Source organism: Bufo gargarizans, chromosome 2 (genome assembly GCF_014858855.1).
Source record: "Bufo gargarizans isolate SCDJY-AF-19 chromosome 2, ASM1485885v1, whole genome shotgun sequence".
In the NCBI taxonomy this organism is placed as follows: Eukaryota; Metazoa; Chordata; class Amphibia; order Anura; family Bufonidae; genus Bufo; species Bufo gargarizans.
Genome location: NC_058081.1, coordinates 655,182,186 through 655,199,462, shown reverse-complemented (window position 1 = coordinate 655,199,462; position 17,277 = coordinate 655,182,186). Strand labels below are relative to the sequence as shown.

The 17,277-nt window shown below is 52.0% G+C and overlaps 1 protein-coding gene across 1 annotated transcript in view; it reads right to left on the bottom strand.

Moving 5' to 3' along the window:
* The window catches only part of LIPE (lipase E, hormone sensitive type), a 53,951-nt gene extending 45,687 nt beyond the window's left edge, over nucleotides 1–8,264 (bottom strand). Inside the window, exon 1 of the mRNA XM_044278431.1 lies at nucleotides 8,173–8,264. Coding sequence (XP_044134366.1) covers nucleotides 8,173–8,224 — 52 coding nt within the window. The 5' untranslated portion in view covers nucleotides 8,225–8,264. The remainder of the gene's footprint in view (nucleotides 1–8,172) is intronic.
* Nucleotides 8,265–17,277: the final 9,013 nt, after the last annotated feature.

Here is a 17,277-nt window from a genome sequence, read left to right as displayed (position 1 = left end):
AGATATTACTGGGGACTATATCCTGATGTAGACCTGACAGTACAGATATTACTGGGGACTATATCCTGATGTAGACCTGACAGTACAGATATTACTGGGGACTATATCCTGATGTAGACCTGACAGTACAGCTATTACTGGGGGGCTATTACCTGATGTAGACCTGACAGTACAGATATTACTGGGGACTATATCCTGATGTAGACCTGACAGTACAGATATTACTGGGGACTATATCCTGATGTAGACCTGACAGTACAGATATTACTGGGGACTATATCCTGATGTAGACCTGACAGTACAGATATTACTGGGGGGACTATATCCTGATGTAGACCTGACAGTACAAATATTACTAAGGGGACTATATCCTGATGTAGACCTGACAGTACAAATATTACTGGGGGGCTATTACCTGATGTAGACCTGACAGTACAGATATTACTGGGGGGCTATTACCTGATGTAGACCTGACAGTACAAATATTACTAGGGGGACTAAATCCTGATGTAGACCTGACAGTACAAATATTACTGGGGGGCTATTACCTGATGTAGACCTGACAGTACAGATATTACTGGGGACTATATCCTGATGTAGACCTGACAGTACAGATATTACTGGGGACTATATCCTGATGTAGACCTGACAGTACAGATATTACTGGGGACTATATCCTGATGTAGACCTGACAGTACAGATATTACTGGGGACTATTACCTGATGTAGACCTGACAGTACAAATATTACTGGGGGGACTATTACCTGATGTAGACCTGACAGTACAAATATTACTGGGGGGACTATTACCTGATGTAGACCTGACAGTACAAATATTACTGGGGGGGGCTATATCCTGATGTAGACCTGACAGTACAGATATTACTGGGGACTATATCCTGATGTAGACCTGACAGTACAAATATTACTGGGGGGCTATTACCTGATGTAGACCTGACAGTACAAATATTACTGGGGGGGGGCTATATCCTGATGTAGACCTGACAGTACAGCTATTACTGGGGGGCTATTACCTGATGTAGACCTGACAGTACAGATATTACTGGGGACTATATCCGGATGTAGACCTGACAGTACAGATATTCCTGGGGGGCTATTACCTGATGTAGACCTGACAGTACAGATATTACTGGGGGGCTATTACCTGATGTAGACCTGACAGTACGGATATTACTGGGGGGCTATTACCTGATGTAGAGCTGACAGTACAGATATTCCTGGGGGGCTATTACCTGATGTAGACCTGACAGTACAGATATTACTGGGGGGCTATTACCTGATATAGACCTGACAGTGCGGATATTACTGGGGGGCTATTACCTGATGTAGAGCTGACAGTACAGATATTCCTGGGGGGCTATTACCTGATGTAGACCTGACAGTACAGATATTCCTGGGGGGCTATAACCTGATATAGACCTGACAGTACAGATATTATTGGAGGGCTATTACCTGATGTAGAGCTGACAGTACAGATATTACTGGTGGGCTATTACCTGATGTAGACCTGACAGTACAGATATTCCTGGGGGGCTATTACCTGATGTAGACCTGACAGTACAGATATTATTGGGGGGCTATTACCTGATGTAGACCTGACAGTACAGATATTCCTGGGGGGCTATTACCTGATATAGACCTGACAGTACAGATATTACTGGGGGACTATATCCTGATGTAGACCTGACAGTAGATATTACTGGGGGGCTATTACCTGATGAAGACCTGACAGTACAGATATTCCTGGGGGGCTATTACCTGATATAGACCTGACAGTACGGATATTCCTGGGGGGCTATTACCTGATGAAGACCTGACAGTACAGATATTACTGGGGGACTATATCCTGATGTAGACCTGACAGTAGATATTACTGGGGGGCTATTACCTGATGAAGACCTGACAGTACAGATATTCCTGGGGGGCTATTACCTGATGTAGACCTGACAGTACAGATATTACTGGGGGACTATATCCTGATGTAGACCTGACAGTAGATATTACTGGGGGGCTATTACCTGATGTAGACCTAACAGTACAGGGGGGGGGGTATTACCTGGTGTAAACCTGACAGTACAGATATTACTGGGGGACTATATCCTAATGTAGACCTGACAGTACAGATATTACTGGGGGGGTATTACCTGACAGTACAGATATTCCTGGGGGGCTATTACCTGATGTAGACCTGACAGTACAGATATTCCTGGGGGAGGGGGGTATAACCTGATGTAGACCTGACAGTACGGATATTACTGGGGGGCTATTACCTGATGTAGACCTGACAGTACAGATATTACTGGGGGACTATATCCTGATGTAGACCTGACAGTAGATATTACTGGGGGGCTATTACCTGATGTAGACCTGACAGTACAGATATTCCTGGGGGGGGGGGGGTATTACCTGATGTAACCCTGACGGTACAGATATTACTGGGGGACTATATCCTGATGTAGACCTGACAGTACAGATATTACTGGGGGGTATTACCTGACAGTACGGATATTACTGGGGGGCTATTACCTGATGTAGACCTGACAGTACAGATATTACTGGGGGACTATATCCTGATGTAGACCTGATAGTACAGATATTACTGGGGGGTATTACCTGACAGTACAGATATTACTGGGGGGCTATTACCTGACAGTTCGGATATTCCTGGGGGATTACTGCCCCCCATTACTGTGTTAATCGGGGTGCAATGTTTAGACTTTTCCAGAGCTTTTCCCCCTGAAAGTAGAACCTGTTTTGAACCCTGAAGCAGAACCCTGCACAGTCAGGAGTGGGTTAATACCGCAGCAGAGGTGTAATAGAATAAAGCTGGCTCTTTCAGCCTCGTAACGCTGCCATCACATATACATACATTGTGCCCACTACTCACCACCCGGAGCGGCCATGTCCCCGACGTCTTTAGCCGCTTCCTCGGGAGCTGGAACTGGAGACTGTGGATCAGGTGACTGCGGCCCGTTACCTTAAACCTGCCCCCTGTCGCTGCACAGCCTGGTACCAGCTCACACTGCCAGCTGATGCCAGTCTCGTCGGATTATAGAGGTCTGCACCCCCTATCTACGGGCAGACAGTATAAGCTCCACCATAAATCTCCATAGGAAAGACGCACCAGATGTACAAGGCATCCGCCATTCCTGGAGGACGACTTCCCGATGATGAGACAACCACATACCCGCTGCGTTCCGAGTGTCACATATAAATAACACTGCCATGTCTGTACACGCGGCGTGTGACGGGCGCACCAATACATCAGCCCCAGGTCCGCCATCGTCACTGCTGGGAGGGAGGACCTCAGGGACAGACGAAATCCACTCAGATTCCTCTTAAAGGGGCTGTCCAGGATTTTGATATTGTAGCTTTAGGCAACATTAACACGGACGTATCCGTTTTTGTGGACCGCAAATTAAGGATCCACAAACCATGGATACGGGCCGTGTGCGTTCCGTATTTTGCAGATCAGAACATCCTTCTCTATGAAATATCCGCAGAGACGTACAAGGATAGGACATATTCTGTCTTTTTTCTGGACTTCTCCTCAGGACAGGTCATCAATATCAGATCAGTGGGGGCCGACACTTTGTGCCCCTGTCGATCAGCTTTCTGGAGTGCGTCCAGCACCAGACTTACCTGCTCCATGCCATGTGTAGCAGTCAGAGCTGGTTACTGCTGTGTACAAGGGGACCGCTCTGTCACCACATAATGGAGGGAGATGGTCACAGATACTTCCAGATAGGCGACCGATGGGGGTACCGGGTGTCAGCCCTCTGCCCATCTGGTAGAGAACAATCAATCAAATACTGGAAACCGCCTTTAAGGTTGTATACAGCCATAAACATGGATGATCGGAAACATGTACGTTTTATCAAGGGGAGGAAGGAGAAGGGCGCTGCCAGACTCCTCAGTCCTCATCAGGATCCCTCTGCCCCCCCTCCTGACCCCACAGTGCCCTCCAGTCACCTCTGTCCCCAATCCTGACCTCTCAGTGCCTTAATGATTCCTCTGTCCTCCTCAAGGCCCCTCAGTGCCCTCCTGACACCTCTGCCCCTCTCCTGACCCCACAGTGCCCTCCTGACACCTCTGTCCCCATCCTGACCCCACAGTGCCCTCCTGACACCTCTGCCCCTCTCCTGACCCCACAGTGCCCTCCTGACACCTCTGCCCCTCTCCTGACCCCACAGTGCCCTCCTGACACCTCTGCCCCTCTCCTGACCCCACAGTGCCCTCCTGACACCTCTGTCCCCATCCTGACCTCTCAGTGCCTTAAAGCGAACCTTTCACCTGCATTTCACTTAATAAACTATCAAAAGTACCTTATAGCTCATCCTCATTGTGTTATCATAGAGTCTTGTCCCGCTTTCCTGCCATGTATATGCATGAAAAAAATCGGCTTATAAAGTACTCGTCTCCAGTTACAGGATCGCGATAGACGGGATCGCGCTGCTACTGAGGCCGACCGCGCATGCGCCGCCTGTACAAGCGCGGTCCCGGCGACTGAGCCGGGTGTCAATTAGACTGCATAGAGGTGGGGTTAGGGCAGGGGAGTTACAGCCTGGAGTGAGGGAAGGGCTGCCCCCTTGACTTCTAGCGTGACTTGTGGAGCTGGAGACGAGGACTTTATAAGGAGATTTTTTCATGCATATACATGGCAGGAAAGCGGGACAAGACTGTGTGATAACACAATGAGGATGAGCTATAAGGGACTTTTGATAGTTTATTAAGTGAAATGCAGGTGAAAGGTTCGCTTTAATGATTCCTCTGTCCTCCTCAAGGCCCCTCAGTGCCCTCCAGTCCCATCTGCCCCACTCCAGACCCCTCAGTGCCCTCCTGACTGCTCTGCCGCCCTCCAGACTCCTCTGCCTGCCTCCAGTTCCCTCAGCGGCCTCCTGACTCCTCTGCCCCTCTCCAGTCCCATCAGTGCCCTCCTGACCCTTCTGCCCCCTCCAGGCCCCTCAGTGCCCTCCAGTCCCATCTGCCCCACTCCAGACCCCTCAGTGCCCTCCTGACTCCTCTGCCGCCCTCCAGTCCCCTCCTGACTCCTCTGCCCCCCTCCAGTTCCCTCAGTGGCCTCCTGACTCCTCTGCCCCCCTCCAGTCCCATCAGTGCCCTCCTGACTCCTCTGCCCCTCTCCAGTCCCATCAGTGCCCTCCTGACGCTTCTGCCCCCCTCTAGGCCCCTCAGTGCCCTCCTGTCCCCCTCCAGACTATGGCTGTGCCTATCGTTCAGCATGTAGCACAGATGCCCTCGTCTGTGGCTCCCTATCCCCTGATAAACCCCCACATCGTGCAGAATGGTCAAAGTCCAAGGAGCAGCCAGATATCTCAGCTGTTGTGAAACTGTCAGATTCAGCCTTGAGGCGCAGCGCATGATCAGGCACTTGCGTCTGGCCGCTGTGTTCATGGTGCTTCCAGGTCTCAGCTTCCTAATGACAATCAGTGGTGTGATCGTGCACCCAGCTCTGGGCTGAACAAGTCTCAGCCAATGAGAGGAACCACCTGATGACTGTCACCTACCTGCCCATAGATGTCCTGTCAGCGCCTGTCCTGGAAGAGCCCAGAAGCTCCTACAACTATGACAAAGCGGGCACCAGACCCGCATATAATCTAGACCAGAAGAGCATCCACAGCCTCCCCAAAGTTGTATCCCGCTGCCTCCCCGACTCAGTGACCCGCAGACTCATGTATGGCGGGGACAGGGGAGGGCGCCGGCTCATGTATGGCGGGGACAGGGGAGGGCACCGGCTCATGTATGGCGGGGACAGGGGAGGGCACAGGCTCATGTATGGCGGGGACAGGGGAGGGCACAGGCTCATGTATGGCGGGGACAGGGGAGGGCACAGGCTCCGCCGGCGGGGACAGGGGAGGGCGCCGGCTCATGTATGGCGGGGACAGGGGAGGGCACCAGCTCCTTCTGCGGGGACAGGAGAGGGCGCCGGCTCATGTATGGCGGGGACAGGGGAGGGCGCCGGCTCATGTATGGCGGGGACAGGGGAGGGCGCCGGCTCATGTATGGCGGGGACAGGGGAGGGCGCCGGCTCATGTATGGCGGGGACAGGGGAGGGCGCCGGCTCATGTATGGCGGGGACAGGGGAGGGCGCCGGCTCATGTATGGCGGGGACAGGGGAGGGCGCCGGCTCATGTATGGCGGGGACAGGGGAGGGCGCCGGCTCATGTATGGCGGGGACAGGGGAGGGCGCCGGCTCATGTATGGCGGGGACAGGGGAGGGCGCCGGCTCATGTATGGCGGGGACAGGGGAGGGCGCCGGCTCATGTATGGCGGGGACAGGGGAGGGCGCCGGCTCATGTATGGCTGGGACAGGGGAGGGCACAGGCTCCGCCGGCGGGGACAGGGGAGGGCACAGGCTCCGCCGGCGGGGACAGGGGAGGGCACCGGCTCATGTATGGCTGGGACAGGGGAGGGCACAGGCTCCGCCGGCGGGGACAGGGGAGGGCACAGGCTCATGTATGGCGGGGACAGGGGAGGGCGCCGGCTATGTATGGCTGGGACAGGGGAGGGCACAGGCTCCGCCGGCGGGGACAGGGGAGGGCACAGGCTCCGCCGGCGGGGACAGGGGAGGGCACAGGCTCCGCCGGCGGGGAACAGGGGAGGGCACAGGCTCCGACGGCGGGGACAGGGGAGGGCACAGGCTCCGCCGGCGGGGACAGGGGAGGGCACAGGCTCCGCCAGCGGGGACAGGGGAGGGCACCGGCTCATGTATGGCGGGGACAGGGGAGGGCACCGGCTCATGTATGGCTGGGACAGGGGAGGGCACAGGCTCCGCCGGCGGGGGACAGGGGAGGGCGCCGGCTCATGTTATGGCGGGGACAGGGGAGGGCGCCGGCTCATGTATGGCTTGGACAGGGGAGGGCACAGGCTCCGCCGGCGGGGACAGGGGAGGGCACAGGCTCCGCCGGCGGGGACAGGGGAGGGCACTGGCTCCGCCGGCGGGGACAGGGGAGGGCGCCGGCTCATGTATGGCGGGGACAGGGGAGGGCACAGGCTCCGCCGGCGGGGACAGGGGAGGCACAGGCTCCGCCGGCGGGGACAGGGGAGGGCACAGGCTCCGCCGGCGGGGACAGGGGAGGGCACAGGCTCCGCCGGCGGGGACAGGGGAGGGCACAGGCTCCGCCGGCGGGGAAGGGGAGGGCACAGGCTCCGCCGGCGGGGACAGGGGAGGGCACAGGCTCCGCCGGCGGGGACAGGGGAGGGCACAGGCTCCGCCGGCGGGGACATGGGAGGGCACAGGCTCCGCGACAGGGGAGGGCACAGGCTTCATGTATGGCGGGGACAGGGGAGGGCACAGGCTCCACCGGCGGGGACAGGGGAGGCGCCGGCTCATGTATGGCGGGGACAGGGGAGGCACAGGCTCCGCCGGCGGGGACAGGGGGAGGGCACAGGCTCCGCCGGCGGGGACAGGGGAGGGCACAGGCTCATGTATGGGCGGGGACAGGGGAGGGGCACAAGGCTCATGTATGGCGGGGACAGGGGAGGGCACAGGCTCATGTATGGCGGGGACAGGGGAGGGCACAGGCTCATGTATGGCGGGGACAGGGGAGGGCACAGGCTCATGTATGGCGGGGACAGGGGAGGGCACAGGCTCATGTATGGCGGGGGACAGGGGAGGGCACAGGCTCCGCCGGCGGGGACAGGGGAGGGCGCCGGCTCATGTATGGCGGGGACAGGGGAGGGCACAGGCTCATGTATGGCGGGTGACAGGGGAGGGCACAGGCTCATGTATGGCGGGGGACAGGGGAGGGCACAGGCTCATGTATGGCGGGGACAGGGGAGGGCACAGGCTCATGTATGGCGGGGACAGGGGAGGGCACAGGCTCATGTATGGCGGGGACAGGGGAGGGCACAGGCTCATGTATGGCGGGGACAGGGGAGGGCACAGGCTCATGTATGGCGGGGACAGGGGAGGGCACAGGCTCATGTATGGCGGGGACAGGGGAGGGCACCGGCTCCGCCGGCGGGGACAGGAGAGGTTTATAACACACAGGTAGCAGAGGACACAGACCCCAGGGCTGTACATTATTGAACACCCCCTTCAGACACTGCTCCGTATTCTGCTGATACGGACACTCCGTAATACAGGCGCCGCCGTGCACAGTACACCACTTATTAGTTATAATAACTCACTTGTGAATCCGTTTCCCTCTGCTCGTTCCTCCCCCTCCCCGGCCGGCGCCATCTTGCAATGACGTCATAGAACGGCTGACAGGTCAAACACGCCCTTCTCTCAGGCTACGGGGCGGTCACGTGACGACAGGTGAGAGGGGGGGGTCGCGGTGTGAGGGGGCGGGGAAGTACAGAAGCAACCAATCAGCGTTTAGCTTTCAGTTTACCACAGCGGGTGGGGAGTAATAGCTGGAATCTGGTTACAGGAGACCTGCGGTCACGTGCTGCACATCGCGCTGCGGTTATGTGGCGTTCAGTGCTGATTTCGCAGATCCGGTCACAGTCTGTGGGGCCGTTCATCAGCGGCTGTAGATCCGGTCACAGTCTGTGGGGATCCGGTCACGGTCTGTGGGGCTGTTCACACGGCGGCTGTAGATCCGGTCACGGTCTGTGGGGCTGTTCACACGGCGGCTGTAGATCCGGTCACAGTCTGTGGGGATCCGGTCACGGTCTGTGGGGCTGTTCACACGGCGGCTGTAGATCCGGTCACGGTCTGTGGGGGCTGTAGATCCGGTCACGGTCTGTGGGGGCTGTAGATCCGGTCACGGTCTGTGGGGGCTGTAGATCCGGTCACGGTCTGTGGGGGCTGTAGATCCGGTCACGGTCTGTGGGGGCTGTAGATCCGGTCACGGTCTGTGGGGGCTGTAGATCCGGTCACGGTCTGTGGGGGCTGTAGATCCGGTCACGGTCTGTGGGGGCTGTAGATCCGGTCACGGTCTGTGGGGGCTGTAGATCCGGTCACGGTCTGTGGGGGCTGTAGATCCGGTCACGGTCTGTGGGGGCTGTAGATCCGGTCACGGTCTGTGGGGGCTGTAGATCCGGTCACGGTCTGTGGGGCTGTTCACACGGCGGCTGTAGATCCGGTCACGGTCTGAGGGGGCTGTAGATCCGGTCACGGTCTGTGGGGCTGTAGATCCGGTCACGGTACACTTTTGTTTTTTGCCTTACACTTTTTGTAAAGGCAAAGTTGCTATTTTTGCCATTCTTACATATATTTTTTACAGTGCTCATGTGAAGGGGCGGACCATATATTTTTATAGAGGCGGTCATGACAGACGCGGCAATATATTTACTATTTTTTCCCATATCGTCACCATGACGGCCACAAGGAGATTGACCCATGACCTCTGTGGGGGCAGGAAACAGAGAAGAGGTTAAATTGCCCCCTCCCACCACCGCACCTCAGTGTTCCTGTCCCCACTGTGGCCAGGGTCAGAGAAGAGTCTCCCTGCGGCCGGCAGGGAGATGAAGATAGGAATTTGTTTCTTTTTTTTAATTATTTTTCTTCTTCTCCAGGGGCCTCCTGGTTACCTGAGGCTCGTCGGAGCTCCCCCAGTCCGCCGGCGGCCGCGTGCTCATGCTGGGCTGGGGGATATCGGGAGGTCTCGCTCCGGCTGGTCTGGAGCCTGCTCCCGGGCCGCAATCTTCCTCCTCCTCCCCTGTGGGACGGGCTGGTGGCGGCCGGCGTGTGTGCACGCCGACGTCGGTGACGTCACTTCCGGGTTCGGACGCAACCCGGAAGTAAAGCGCAGGAGCAGAGCAGTTTGAATAAAAGGCGGGAGCGGCCATAGGACGCTGATCTGAGGTCTGTGAGTACTGCAACTGCACTTTGCTTCACAAAATGTTAGGTCCTGAGGTACAAACTGTTATGGAGCTTCATGCTCCCTCTCTGCCTCCTGTAAGTATCCCTCTGGGGGTCCGCTTTTCTTATGGCACTGTATTTTTGCTAGGCTTATTTCTGATACCGCTATTCCATATCTGTTTCAGGCTAAAGAGGCGCAAAAAAAGTTTAAAAAATCTCCTCGCTGCATCTCTTGTGCTAGGAAACGGCCTGACGAATATGGAAAGAAGCTTTGTAAAGCATGTATTTCTGATGTGATCCAGCAGGAACAATCGTCCCTTATGGAGAATATCAGATCGGTGGTTCAGGAAGAAATCCGGGCCGCTAGAGTTGCTCCGTCTGATCCCCAGGACGAGCCTTCTCGCAAGCGTCCGCGTTCCAGGATTATTTCCTCCGGATCCGAGGATGCTGGCGATTAAAGCTTCTACTTCCACGCAGTGGGAGGATGATCCATCTCTCTCTGAAGGGGAAATATACGAAAATAATAGGAAATTTTATTTTTCCTCAGAGGAGATGAGTGACTTGCTAAAGGCAGTCAGAGCGACAATGGGGATTGAAGAGACCCCTAGGTCCTTATCCATTCAGGACGAAATGTTTGGGGGACTCAAGGTGAAAAAATCCAAGGTCTTCCCCATAAACGAACACATTAGACAAATGATTCTGGAGGAATGGTTGGAACCAGAAAAATGATTGGGGATTTCCAAAGAATTTAAAAATCGACTATTATTCGACCCCTCTCAGTCTAAGTTGTTTGACGGGACCCCTAAAGTAGACGTGCAGGTGGCGAAAGTTAGCAAAAAAACTGCCCTGCCGTTTGAGGATGCTGCCCAATTGAAAGATGCTATGGAGCGGAAGGCAGATGCCCTTTTAAGGAAAGCATGGGAGGCCTCCATGTTTAACATCAAGACCAACATTGCGGCAACATCTGTCGCCAGGTCTATGTACCTATGGTTAGGAGAACTTGAGAACCACCTAAGCAGTAAGACCTCCAGGGAAGAAATCTTGCAGTCCATCCCGCTACTTAAATCAGCTACGGGGTTCCTGGCAGATGCATCGGCTGAATCTATTAGATTCTGTGCTAAGGAGGCAGGGCTTTCCAATGCGGCTCGTCGGACTTTGTGGATGAAGTCCTGGTCGGGCGATAGAATCTCTAAACTAAAGTTAATATCTATCCCCTTTTCAGGAGAATACGTATTTGGGCCGGTCCTAGACGAGATACTTGAGAAAGCGGCCGACAAGAAAAAGGGATTCCCTGAGGAAAGGTCCTTTAGGAAGAACCAGTCCTTTCGGTCCTACGGCAGACAAAACAAGACTGTTAGAGGGAAAGGAAAGTCAGGCCGCTGGTCTTATCCCAAAGGGGGTAGAGGAAGAGGCTTCCTTCTCAAGCCCCAATCCAAGTCCGAGGACAAACAATGACGCCATTGTAGGGGGGAGACTGAAGGATTTCCTGGGTCCATGGTCACTAACATCAAGAAATCCTTGGGCCTTGGATATCATTCGGCAAGGTTACAGGATCGAGTTCACCTCTCTCCCCCCTACAAGATTCGTCGTCACAAAAATGCCTGAGGGAAGCAATGAGCCTACTCGGCCTCCTAACCTCCTGTATACCCTCTGTCGAGTGGGCACAGGCTCACTGCTGTGTGATACAGATCTGGCTATTGTCCCACTGGAACAAGAAGAAGGGTTCTCTGGACTCCAATCTCCCAATCCCAGGATTAGTAAAGAGGTCCCTCTCATGGTGGATGAAGGAGAAGAATCTGTCCCAGGGAGTCCCATGGATCAGATCACCGTCAATTACCATCTTCACGGACGCCAGCCAATCCATTTGGGGAGCAAAAATCGACAGAGCCTATTTCCAAGGAACGTGGAAGCGTCTGATATCTGCCCAGTCCTCAAATTTCAGGGAGCTGTATGCGGTAAGAGAAGCCCTTCTCGCCGCCAGTCAATTGATAAGAAATCAGCATGTGAAAGTCCTATCGGACAACGTGACCGTGGTCTCCTACTTAAAACACCAGGGGGGTACTCGATCAAGGAGACTCCAGAGTATCTCAGAGGAAATATTCTCCTTTGCAGAAAAAGAACTAAAGTCCATCTCAGCAATGCACCTGAAGGGATCCCAGAATCTAGAAGCGGACTTTTTGAGCAGACAAGTGGTAGATCATACAGAGTAGGCACTGAATCCAGAGGTCTTCAATATGCTAACCCAAAGATGGAGGCTTCCTACAATAGACCTGTTCGCATCAAGGAGAAATACGAAAGTACAAACATTCTGCTCCCTAAATGCCGGAGATCATCCCTGGAGAATAGACGCCTTCTCCCTAAAATGGTGCTGGGATCTAGGGTACGCATTCCCTCCATTGCCGCTCATCCCGAGGGTCATTCAGAAGATTCAGGAGGGGAGAACCACGGTAATATTGATCGCTCCGTTCTGGCCAAAGAGAAGTTGGTTCGCTCCTCTCTTGAAGCTAGCAATAGACGAACCAGTGAGACTCCCACTCAGAGGGGACATCCTATACCAGGGTCCTTTGCTACATCCTCATCCGGAGTTCCTGAAGCTCACGGCTTGGATCCTGAGGTCTCCCTCTTAAAGTCTCAGGGCCTGTCAGACCAGGTTATAGCCACCCTGAGATGTTCCAGGAAAAAAGTAACTTCTGCGATATACCTGAAGGTTTGGAAGAGATTCTGCTCATGGTCAGGCGAGGAGAATCCAAATTTTGTGGGGCCTAATATCCAGAAAATTCAGGAATTTCTACAAAGGGGCCTGGACATGGGCCTCTCTCCATCCACCTTAAAGGTTCAAATTTCGGCATTAAGCGCCTTCTTTGACTCCGACCTGGCAGACCATAGATGGATCAAACGATTCATTAGAGCTGCCCGTAGACTGAGACCCACGCTTAGGTCCCGCAGCCCAACCTGGGACTTAAATTTAGTTCTCAACAATCTTATGTGTTCCCCATTTGAGCCATTGGAGGATTGTTCAATTAAGTTGCTTTCATTCAAAACTGCCTTTCTTATAGCAATTACCTCTGCCAAGAGACTAGGAGAGATTCAAGCTCTCTCCATTAGGGAACCATACCTTACCATCACTGAGGATAAGATTGTGCTTAAACTAGACCCAGGTTTCCTGCCAAAGGTGGCCTCAGACCGCAACAGAGGCCAGGAGATCCTACTTCCATCCTTTTTCAACAATCCCAAGGATCAGGAGGAAGAGAAATTTCATTTCCTTGATGTTAGGCGGACAGTCATTAGATACTTGGAAGCCACTAGGGACTTCAGGAAGTCTGACAGTCTGCTTGTCCAATTTGCTGGAAGGAATAAGGGATCCAGGGTCTCAAAATCCTCCATTGCAAGATGGATTAAAGACACTATTACCATATGTTATAAGAATCAGAATCTGGATCCTCCTTCCAATATTAGAGCTCACTCTACCAGAGCTGTATCCACTACCTTTGCTGAAAGAGCAGGGGCCTCCCTGGATGATATATGCAGGGCCGCCTCCTGGTCTAGTATTCACACATTTGTGAAACATTACCGTTTGGACTTGTCTGGAACCTCTGGCCTCTCCTTTGGTCAGAAGGTTCTCCAAGCGGTTGCCCCCACCCATAAAAAATAATTTTATAACTCTCCTTGTGGCCGTCATGGTGATAATATGGGAAAACCGGAATTAGACTTACCGGTAATTCAGTTTCCATGAAATCACCATGACGGCCCATATATTCCCTCCCTTTCTTTTGTTCAAGGTTCTTTTTCACCGGTATTTTTCTGGTATGGTGTAATACTGGGAAATACTAGGACACTTCTGGCACTTGATATCTTTGGAACACAGAGGTGCGGTGGTGGGAGGGGGCAATTTAACCTCTTCTCTGTTTCCTGCCCCCACAGAGGTCATGGGTCAATCTCCTTGTGGCCGTCATGGTGAGTTCATGGAAACTGAATTACCGGTAAGTCTAATTCCGGTTTTTCTATTGTATATGGCTTGATGAGGGGAAAGGAATTTTTGTATTAAAAAAATAGCTTTTTTTTTTAACTTTTTAGTTTTGTCCTCCCACTTTTGGGGATCTGTATTTTACTGCATTGGCTGTCCTTTAGTTCAGGGCCATCCCAGCCATCGAGTCTCCGTCACCGCAGTACGGGGATTCGATCGGGACAGGAAGGGAGCCCCCTCCCTCCACAAACTCTGTGTATGCTGTGTTCAGTTTTGACTGCGGCATGTGAAGAGTTAATGCTCCAGCATCGGTGTACTCGCTAGTGTCGGTATAGACGGACCCCTGCACCCCCCAATCAGAGCCTACGTGTACAGAGAATGTTGGGAAGGGGTTAATGTCGGAATGTGAAGAATACCTATCATTCCATTGTTTCAGCGATCCTTCTGTCCTCTTTCTGGAAATTTCAGATTTATTAAATGCCAGTATTCACCAGAAAGTAATGTTTTTGGAACCTTAGTTCTGTCTTTCGCTGTTACTCTGTTATTCCTATTTGAAATGTGAGGATAAATAGACAACAGGAACTCTTGACAAGCTATCAATGTACAGTCATGGCCAAAAGTTTTGAGAATTACATAAATACTGGAATTTGGAAAAGTTGCTGCTTAAAGGGAACCTGTCACCGGGATTTTGTGTATAGAGCTGAGGACATGGGTTGCTAGATGGCCGCTAGCACATCCGCAATACCCAGTCCCCATAGCTCTGTGTGCTTTTATTGTGGAAAAAAAACGATTTCATACATATGCAAATTAACCTGAGATGAGTCCTGTCCCTGACTCATCTCATATACAGGACTCATCTCAGGTTAATTTGCATATGTATCAAATCGTTTTTTTTCCCACAATAAAAGCACATCGAGCACAAAAGCACATTTTCAATTATACAGCAGACATACTCGAACCTCTCCACACTGACCTGCCCGTGACACCAGAGATAAAAAAGGGGTGTGCTCTCAGCACTGCAGTGCCACTCCGCTTCTTTTTCTTTGCAAACAGAAAAGCACATCGAGCTATGGGGACTGGGTATTGTGGATATGCTAGCGGCGATCTAGCAACCCATGTCCTCAGCTCTATACCCAAAATCCCGGTGACAGGTTCCCTTTAAGTTTTTATAATAGCATTTTGCATATACTCCAGACTGTTATGAAGAGGGATCAGATGAATTGCATAGTCCTTCTTTGCCATTAAAATTAACTTAATACAAAAAAAAACTTTCCACTGCATTTCATTGCTGTCATTAAAGGACCTGCTGAGATCATTTCAGTAATCGTCTTGTTAACTCAGGTGAGAATGTTGACGAGCACAAGGCTGGAGATCATTATGTCAGGCTGATTGGGTTAAAATGGCAGACTTGACCTGTTAAAAGGAGGGTGATGCTTGAAATCATTGTTCTTCCATTGTTAACCATGGTGACCTGCAAAGAAACGCGTGCAGCCATCATTGCGTTGCATAAAAAGGGCTTCACTGGCAAGGATTTTGTGGCTACTAAGATTGCACCTCAATCAACAATTTATAGGATCATCAAGAACTTCAAGGAAAGAGGTTCAATTCTTGTTAAGAAGGCTTCAGGGCGTCCAAGAAAGTCCAGCAAGCGCCAGGATCGTCTCCTAAAGAGGATTCAGCTGTGGGATCGGAGTGCCACCAGTGCAGCGCTTGCTCAGGAATGGCAGCAGGCAGGTGTGAGCGCATCTGCACGCACAGTGAGGCCAAGACTTTTGGAAGATGGCCTGGTGTCAAGAAGGGCAGCAAAGAAGCCACTTCAATCCCCAAAAAAAACATCAGGGACAGATTGATCTTCTGCAGACAATATGGTGACTGGACTGCTGAGGACTGGGGCAAAGTCATATTCTCCGATGAAGCCTCTTTCCGATTGTTTGGGGCATCAGGAAAAAGGCTTGTCCGGAGAAGAAAAGGTGAGCGCTACCATCAGTCCTGTGTCATGCCAACAGTAACGCATCCTGAGACCATTCATGTGTGGGGTTGCTTCTCATCCAAGGGAGTGGACTCACTCTCAATTTTGCCCCAAAACACAGCCATGAATAAAGAATGGCACCAAAACACCCTCCAACAGCAACTTCTTCCAACAATCCAACAACAGTTTGGTGAAGAACAATGCATTTTCCAGCACGATGGAGCACCGCGCCATAAGGCAAAAGTGATAACTAAGTGGCTCGGGGACCAAAACTTTGACATTTTGGATCCATGGCCTGGAAACTCCCCAGATCTTAATCCCATTAAGAACTTGTGGTCAATCCTCAAGAGGCGGGTGGACAAACAAAAACCCACTAATTCTGACAAACTCCAAGAAGTCATTATTAAAGAATGGGTTGCTATCAGTCAGGAATTGGCCCAGAAGTTGATTGAGAGCATGCCCAGTCGGATTGCAGAGGTCCTGAAAAAGAAGGGCCAACACTGCAAATACTGACTCTGCATAAATGTCATGTAATTGTCGATAAAAGCCTTTGAAACGTATGAAGTGCGAGTAATTATATTTCACTACAGCACAGAAACAACTGAAACTAAGATCTAAAAGCAGTTTTGCGGCAAACTTTGTGAAAACTAATATTTGTGTCATTCTCAAAACTTTTGGCCACGACTGTATTACTACATTTTCTGTAGAAATAATAGGAATGGCACAACACAGAATCTTACAAAAAACATGTTCTAGAATTGTTGTGGGGACATAGCTTTATTTTGCAGGTCTTTATATGGGTAGCGGTATGTGCAGGTTGTTATGGGGGTAGCAGGTCATTAAAGTTATGCAGGTACTGGTATGTGCAGTTTTTGGGGGACAGTTTCTATTTTGTGACTTTTATAGAAGCATAAGTGTTGTTTTTCGGGGTCCTGGGGTGAATGTTCCTCCCATTGCTGTGGGGCACAGAGCTCTGTGGTCTGCAGGAGTCACGTGGCAATCCCTGGATGATGATAATATTTACTTCTATGTCCATCAGCAGCATTGGACGGCATGCTGAGACTTGTAGTTTGCCTGTGCCGGGCATACACGGTGTATGATGGGTCAGAGGGTGAGTCCTGTGCTTCCTGCTCCGCAACTTCACACATTCCCTTCCACGTCGTCAGCACGTTCCTTGTTATAATGATATAAGTGGCATCTGTAATACAAGAAGACCTGACTCATCGCCCCACCTGTCATTAGGGTGCCTTACAAGAAGTCTGCATCGTAGCAAGGGTTAACCCCTTTGTGACTGGGCAATTTTCCATTTCTTTGATTTTTCACTCCAAGCCTTCCCAAAGCCGTAACTTTATTTTTCAATAAACATATCCGTATGAGAGCTTGTTTTTTGCGGGAGAAGTTGTACTTTCTAATGGCACCATTTATGGTTGCATATAATGTAATGGGAAGCAGGAAAAAAATTCCAAATGAGGTGGAATTATATTAAAAAAAAAAAAGCATAGTTTAATGGGTTTTGTTTTTACAGCGTTCCCTATGAGATAAAACTGACCT